This window comes from Populus euphratica, unplaced genomic scaffold, assembly GCF_000495115.2.
Source record: "Populus euphratica unplaced genomic scaffold, PopEup_1.0 scaffold2.1, whole genome shotgun sequence".
NCBI classification, from domain to species: domain Eukaryota; kingdom Viridiplantae; phylum Streptophyta; class Magnoliopsida; order Malpighiales; family Salicaceae; genus Populus; species Populus euphratica.
In genome coordinates, this window is record NW_011499846.1 from 2,117,277 (window position 1) to 2,124,936 (window position 7,660).

The 7,660-nt window shown below is 35.5% G+C and overlaps 2 protein-coding genes and 1 pseudogene across 2 annotated transcripts; 2 read left to right on the forward strand and 1 right to left on the reverse strand.

Moving 5' to 3' along the window:
- Nucleotides 1-361: 361 nt before the first annotated feature.
- On the forward strand, nucleotides 362-2,073 carry LOC105138043 (protein TRIGALACTOSYLDIACYLGLYCEROL 4, chloroplastic-like). Its single transcript, XM_011044037.1, has 3 exons — nucleotides 362-807; nucleotides 899-1,145; nucleotides 1,666-2,073. Exons 1-3 carry the CDS (start codon nucleotides 536-538, stop codon nucleotides 2,071-2,073), a joined length of 927 nt encoding a protein of 308 aa, XP_011042339.1. The 5' UTR covers nucleotides 362-535.
- A 424-nt stretch (nucleotides 2,074-2,497) lies between these two features.
- On the reverse strand, nucleotides 2,498-4,186 carry LOC105138055 (probable purine permease 11; annotated as a pseudogene).
- Nucleotides 4,187-5,707: 1,521 nt separating this feature from the next.
- LOC105130738 (acyl carrier protein 1, mitochondrial-like) lies at nucleotides 5,708-7,656 on the forward strand. The gene is made up of 2 exons (XM_011033393.1): nucleotides 5,708-5,934; nucleotides 7,264-7,656. Exons 1-2 carry the CDS (start codon nucleotides 5,743-5,745, stop codon nucleotides 7,438-7,440), a joined length of 369 nt encoding a protein of 122 aa, XP_011031695.1. The 5' UTR covers nucleotides 5,708-5,742; the 3' UTR covers nucleotides 7,441-7,656.
- The last annotated feature ends 4 nt before the right edge of the window (nucleotides 7,657-7,660 follow it).

A 7,660-nucleotide genomic window follows, 5' to 3' on the forward strand; every position in this document is an offset into this window, starting at 1 on the left:
AATAAATCGAAACGATCCAGCTAAGGACTTCTTTGATTATTTGGCTATTTGTAACCAGGACGACATCGTTTCGCTATGTTTTCTTCGAAAACAATTTTTTTTTTCTGGGGGTTTACTATCCATTTTAAACAATAAAAAAACCTCTCAAATTTTAATTTTATGTGGTGTAATTTGATTAGGGTTGACCCAAGAGTAATAGAACTGGCCATCATATATGATGGGCCTAAAAACCAGATTGAGATTGGGTGAACTAAATCCAGAAAGAATGGCCCACGATCTCTATTTGTTGGACTTCATGTAATTAATGCCCCAAGATCTTTCAGCCCAACATGCGTCCCTCTTTGTCTATTACACAACAAATGCAAGTTCAGAAAAAACCAAAAGCCTCCTCCTAGGAAAATCCACCACAAACCCCAAACAAAACCCCTCAGTAGGCAGTACTGTGTCCTCACCCTTTTTCCTCATTTCAAAACCAACTAGCGAGCAACAACACAGATAAGGAAAATCAAGAACCCCACCAGCAACTCACCAAGAAATGGCTAACTTGAGGACGGCTATGGACTCACAATTCTGGGACCAACCCATTTCTTCCTCACAAACCCTAGAAGGTTGTGCTTACTCCATTCCTGGAGACCCATTTCCTCTTGAAGTCACCAGAGCCAGCAAAGCCCTTAGAGTTCAACAACTCTCTGTCTTAGGCAATGGCTTCCCTCTTGGCACCATTCCCTCTTTCTCTCCTACTTCGACCAAGGACCTTGGCTCTTTTTCTCTCCAGTCTCTCTTCCTCAAACTCGCCACCTCTAACAGGTAAAATGATAGCAAAATGTTCCATTCTTTTTGGCTCACTTCTTTGCTACCAATTGGTGTGATGAATTTGATTGTTTTTTTTTATGTGCAGTTGGCTAGGATTAATTGGCCAATTTAGACCAAAGAAGCTGATTTCTTCTATTAAAGGAGAATTTACTAATGCTGATGAATTTGAATGGCCTGCATTTAAAGATGTAGCTAAGCATGTTTTTGACAAGTCGATTTATTCCCTTGGTTTATTCTCACAAATCTCCTTGTCTTCATCTTCTGTGTTGCTGAGCACAGAAAGACATGGTGACAAGAGGAGACCACGCTACAAGATGATGCTCTGGCATGAGGTATTCGGGTTTTTTTTTTCGCATTCAATGTCCATATTACTATTCTTTAGATTGAGTAGATTATCTTGTAGACATGTCCAATTTTGTAAATCCCATTTTTATATATAGATACCCGGACATCTTGTTTTACAGATTGTTTTGTAAGTCAATATAGTTTTTTTTAAATTTGTTTTTTTTAGCCATGTCCTAAGTTAAGGATTTATCTTAGAATCGTTGATTTGTGTTCTTGTTGTCGAAAGGGTATGCCTTCAGGGAATTTAAAGTGCAAGGTTGTTAATTCTTGCTTAGAATTTGGTTGTAGATAATGAACACACAGATACAGCGAGGCTGTGGAACCTGTGTAGTTTATGGTAGTTCTATTATGAGATCTCTAGCAAATAATCAACCAAACCTTGAAAATCAAAATTATAATTATTTATTCTGACCACAGATTGCTTGTTGCGGAGCTTTTAGCTTGTTATGCTGTCTGCAGTGATAGCCAGTTGCCTTAACTTTGTCGATTTAACATGTGATTTTACAGCTTCCTGATCATGATATAACTTTGGAGGCTGCGTGGCCTGGGCTATTTCTTGACCAAAAAGGGAAATACTGGGATGTTCCTGAGTCAATATCCTTAGATATGTCATCCCTTCCCTCTGAATCTGGGTTCCAATACCGCTTTGGTGTGCACAAAAACAGCGGTCATCCCCAGCCTGTTAACACCTTAAATGGTGAGGTACCCTGTGCGTTGATGCCTGGATTATGCGCGAAGGCTGCCTTTTCTTATGAAAAGAGAAAGGATTTTTGGAGGCAAAAAGAAAAAGTTGATGATACTGCAGTGAAGACAGATAGGGGCAAGGTTAGGCACCCATCATTTGATATGCGCCTTAGTGAACCTCATGCAGCAATATCTGGGATTATTGGTATGTTGCTGCATTGTATTGGGTAGCTCTTTTTTACTAATTAACCTGGAATTTTTGTTTTCTTCTTATTAATCCAACCAACTTTTTCTAAATTCCATCATGCAAATTTGAAGAGTGTTTGAAAATTCAATTCTATTTTTGACTCGTAAATATATTAAAATAAGATTTTTTATTTTTTATTTTTTTTAATAACAATATATCAAAATAATAGTAATTTTTAATAAATAAAAGTTTATTATTTTTTAAAACACTATGCAATCCCAATCCATCTGGTAACAACGTGAAGGGTGAAGAAATTGTAATATATATATTTTTTAAAAAAATCATATCAATCGCTGTCAAAAGAAATTATTCAAGGGGCATGGGTATAAGTGCGGCGGCGGCGGCGTCTGGAAATCTCTATCTTCTCAACTGAGAGGTCAATTCTTCAAGGACCACCCGAGAGAAAACTCATCTGTCCATTCTTTCCAAATTTATCAACACAGAATTGTTACGGTTTTCGGTAACAATACTCTGTGCCTTCCTCAACAAGATAATCCTGATGAATATAAGAGGCAAAACCCCAAACAGCCTGAAGCATAGCAATTATCTTCACGCCATTCATCCTGTCATGGAAAGCTATAATGGCAGCAATAGGAGATACAGTCATGGCGACAGTACTCACCACATTGGAGGAGAGAGAAGACACCACAAAAATCAAGCCCACAGCACCAACAGAACAGACACGCTAAGTAACTGCCGTCCACACTAGAGTGAACACAAGCAACGCTACCCTTGCCAAAACTCTGCATTTCTCCATGCAAAGTCTTCCATTCCCCGCTCGCAAAAAGACCCACCACAGAAACACAGGTGGCAACAAGAGATGTGAAAATCTGCATTTCTAAAACCACAGAAAATGTTTCCTTTTTTATGATCTTCTGAAACGAAAGCTGCATGAGCGAAAGCAGTAGAGAGTGAATTGCGGAAGCACCAGGAGTGGCAAGGAAGCAAAGGATGTGCTTCCACTTAGAGACTCCTGATGGTCCTCCCGAATCGTCATTGAAAGCAATTACATTAGAGGAAAAGGAGAGAATAGCCACAGAATTAAGAATAAAAGGTGTGAACTTCTGAGAATTGATGAAGTATGAGAAGACGGCGTTAATTAAATGCTAAATGGGACGCACGAATTAGAGACGAAGTTGAAGCAGATAGACACAACAGCCCCCAGAGAATACAAATAGTTATCACCGGCTATAATTATAATCACCCCAAGAATCAAGTATATCGAGGCAAGTATTCTAACTGGAGGAGACGAAGTAGAAGAGGCTAAATGTTCTTTAGCTGAAGGAAGCAGCAGGTGTGGAATGTAAAGAATTGGAAAACCAGCAATCTAAACAACAGTTGAAGTCCATTCACTATTTCCACCCTGATCATGATAACATCTACCCAATAGAACAGCAGCAGACTGTCCTGCGACGAGGAAGATGTTGATTGTCACCAGGAGCCACCGTTGCCAGCGCTTGAGCTTGAATAACGGTGATTGCAGGGCTACGCTATTTTCAACCTTATTCAAGATTGGCTCTTCGTCATCTGTCGTTGGAAAATTTAAATTTCACAAAAAAATAAAAAACCATACTTTAACATTGAAAAGAGGGAGTTTTACAGTCATAAACCTCCTGGAATGAAACTGAGCTAAAAGAATCGTGCGCATGAAACATCATCGAATCGATTTTATCATACACTGTTTGGATACTAAGAAAAACTGCGAAAACGAAAAGAACAGCCGCTATCTAATCAATGAAACGTCAAATTTATGTTTGAAACTAATTCATGCAAACAAACAGCTCTATGTACAAGCCTATGCTCAGTTACCCAGAAACGATAATCCAACAATGAAGAATAAAAAAAAAAAAAGAAAATCCAACAATGAATATAATTCTCACCCAATCCATCACCAACTATTTTTTCAAAAAGTAAGAATTTCTAGACATAAAAATCATTTTTTAAAAAATATATTTTTCACCTCTATAACATACGGGCTGAATTAAGCTGAAACAGATATGGAAAAAAAGGTGTCTCATCTCTGCAACCTTGACCATCAAGAGGGAAACAAAAACGTAGAAAGGGCTACATATTGAGAAAGAGAGAGATACCAGCCATGCTATCTATAGTTGCTGGAGATTAATTGAAGGTGGTGTTGATATGATGGAAGCAACACGGATTCGATCCCGATACTTGTAGTTGATCAACGGCTTTACTACATTTTTTTCATAATATTTTTAATAATGTACAACATTAATTTTTTTTTTGACTTTTTTAGTTAACAATATAATTTATTTTTTTATAATTTTCAATTTGAATTAATAATCATTTTAAGAAAACTAGTTTTAATTTTGATATAAAAAAATTCAGTGAAAAAATTACTTTTCTTCTAAAAAACGAACATGTTTTTAATTTTATTGAAAATAATTAAGAAAATGAAAAAGCAAGATTGTTTTATGTTGATGAACATAATCATACATTTTCTTATTCAAGTTTACATTACACTCAACATTGTATAAAAGCACAATAAAAAACAAGGTAAATATTTTATTTCTCTACCTTGACTTGTTTCTTTGGGCATGCAATATAAAGATTTAAAACAATTATCATGAAATTTCTCTCGTTTAAATGAAACTTATTAACATCAAAATTAGTTTTTATTCATGAATAAAATTGTTATTAATAGATGATTTTTTGTTCCTTCAACCACAATTTAGTGACTTTTGAATCAAAATTGAAATCACAAAAACTACATGCACTATCAAGGAAGAAAATGTAAAGTCGAAGGACAAAAATAGAATTCTTCATTGAATTTTATTTTAGTCATAGGGTTTCTCTTTGTTTTACAACATGGTCATTTTTAAATATCTTTTTTATCAATCCTTAATAAGTCTTGGCAAATTCATCATTATTAAGAAAAAGAATGGAATTAATTTTTTTAAAAAATTATATTTTATTAGTATGATAAATTTCCTAGACTTTTTAGTATATTTAAACATTGAACTAAGAATAATTCTTAATCGACTGTTAGTGTTTTTTTATTAAGTTTAAGAATTCGTGTTTGGATATTTTTTTCTAATATTTTTTATTAATTTTTACATATAAATTTATTATAAGTCTGCAGACCAACACTTAACAGACACATTTCTTAATAAAAGTATAAATAAAAAGACAGACTTTATATATAAAAAATAAATAAAAAGACAGACTTTATATATAAAGGAAACATTGTACATGGACAAAAACTATAAAAAAATTAAGAGTATAATGCTTCCTGTTGATCGCGTGAATATAAACGACGTGCATCATGCTTCCTATTTTACATATTCTGTTGTTTTACTGAGGGAAACCCTAATTCAGCCCCTTATTATCAATTCAGTCCCAAACCTTTTAATCCTTATAATTTTATCTAAATTGTAATCAATATGTTTTCGTGTTGGATAGAAGAATTTAAAATATTACATGCAAGTTTCTTTAATCATCGCTGCAATTTAAAGGACGGAGGGTGACATTGTCTTATATTCCATAACATTCAGGGTAAGATCGAGAAACTCAAAAGATACTATGCTGAATTAATAATAATATAATATATCAGGGCTAAATCTTGAGCTTTTTACCCTTAATTACTTTGCTTTGCAGTCCAAAAAAAACGAGTGAAAGAGAGATCGAAGGAAATGGCACTGAGGGCAGCCGTGTTACGCCACGTCCGGGTGGCGGTGCAAACCCGGGAACTCAAATCAAATCCGTGGGCTACGTCCGGTTCGATCCGGTTAATGTCGTCACATGATGACCATCTAACCAAGGAAGAGGTGGCCGAAAGAGTCCTCTCTGTTATCAAGAGCTTCCCTAAAGTCGATCCCTCCAGGGTTAGAACTGATTTCAATTTCGTTTCAGATTTAATTTTTCTGATTTCTGCTGATAAGCTATCATTTAAATTCTCTGAAGATTCCTTTTGCTTCTAATTGAATATATTACCTTTCAGAATCCTCGCTGGAAATTAAATAGAATAAAATCTGTACGAGTTAGAAGATGATATGATGTTTAGCATGGATTTCTGGGATTTGTTGTTGATTCTTGATTTTTCTGATCTTGATTAAGATAATACACCCAAGGGTTTTTGAGGTCTTTAAGGAGTCCAATTTCTTTTTCTTTTTATTATTATTATGCTTTATCTTTGGTTAGTGTCGGAGATAGTGGGGAAGAGAGGACATGTCTGTCTTCTTGCGAGAGTTAGAAATCCACTCCAAAACTGTCTTAGGTTTCTTCAACCAAATACATTTCCATCACTGTACTTTTGTCAAATGACACTAATCAAACGCAATGTAACTTCGTATTTGTGTGTGCCAGTCCGATAACCCTAGAATTTAAGGACTTTTGTTTTGTAATTGTGGCAGCTGTATGCGACATTGAAGTCATGTTATTTGGTTAGTGTAAAAAGCGCGTATCCATAATTTTGGCATCCCAACAAGAAGAAATTGATGAGGTTTCAAGTGTCTAACTACCCATATAAACGTTGTGGATAGGCATGTTGCATCCCTGAGGGCATTATTTCCATTGCAGTAGTGTAGTTTGTTCGTTACTTGAGCTAGTAGCTCACTCACAAACACTTATTCTTCTTGACTTTTATAATGTTCATCATGTGAGTGTTACCTGCAGTTGATCTCCTTGCTCGCAGACAAGAAAATTTGTTTCTTTTATTATTTTTATTTTTGTGAATGATTTAAATTTCATTAGTTGAAGAAGAAAGCAGGAGCCACTCCTTGCTAAGCTAACTCCCAACTGTAGCAAATAGAAAAGTAAGTAGGCTGGCTTATAGCAGCTTTACAAGTGTTGAATTCCGCAGTCTATTCTTGAGAGAGAAGAGAAGGGAATGCAAAATATAATTAATAGCAGAGTGAATATGAAACTTTTTCTATCCATGAGAAATACATACAAACACACCAAGAGATAATTCTTCTTTGCTCCTTGCCCCTTATTGAGTGCTACTTGCCCCCTTGATTACTATGTTAACTTACATTTTGATTTTCCATACCGAGCTTAAATTCACCTGCAATTCACCTGCGCAATCCCAATCCACATGTCATGCTGAATTCTGGCACTGTAGTTATGCTTGTCTTTATTTTTTAAAAATCAAGCATCATTTCCACATATGGAAAACATTTTACTGATGTTGAATTCCAAACATATACCTGCAGGTGACTCCGGAAGTACATTTCCAGAAAGATCTGGGATTGGATAGCTTGGACAATGTGGAGATTGTGATGGCACTAGAGGAGGAGTTCAAGCTTGAAATTCCGGACAAGGAAGCTGATAGGATTGACTCTTGTAACCTTGCGATTGAATACATTCATAACCATCCACTGGCCAGTTGATTTGAGCATCGGGTTTCTCTCCCTGAATTTAATGGAAAAATTAAAATGACAATCTGTTTTGTTTGTTTTACTTATTCGGTGTTTGGATGGATTGATCCTTGTCTTGGGTTGAGAATAATCCAAGTCTGTTTGATAAGAGTAGCATTGGCAGAACAGGCATTCGACTTTATTATGCTTCAAGTCCAAGTGATCACTAGTTTCCATTTGTGAGGAACCGCTC

Excerpts from the sequence above, each read along its gene's own strand:
- LOC105130738 (XM_011033393.1), top strand. The coding sequence starts at position 5,743 with ATGGCACTGAGGGCAGCCGTGTTACGCCACGTCCGGGTGGCGGTGCAA. Across the intron at positions 5,935-7,263 it reads CTAAAGTCGATCCCTCCAGG|GTGACTCCGGAAGTACATTT; the intron begins GTTAGAACTGAT and ends ATATACCTGCAG.
- LOC105138043 (XM_011044037.1), top strand. The coding sequence starts at position 536 with ATGGCTAACTTGAGGACGGCTATGGACTCACAATTCTGGGACCAACCC. Across the intron at positions 808-898 it reads AAACTCGCCACCTCTAACAG|TTGGCTAGGATTAATTGGCC; the intron begins GTAAAATGATAG and ends TTTTATGTGCAG. Across the intron at positions 1,146-1,665 it reads AGATGATGCTCTGGCATGAG|CTTCCTGATCATGATATAAC; the intron begins GTATTCGGGTTT and ends GTGATTTTACAG.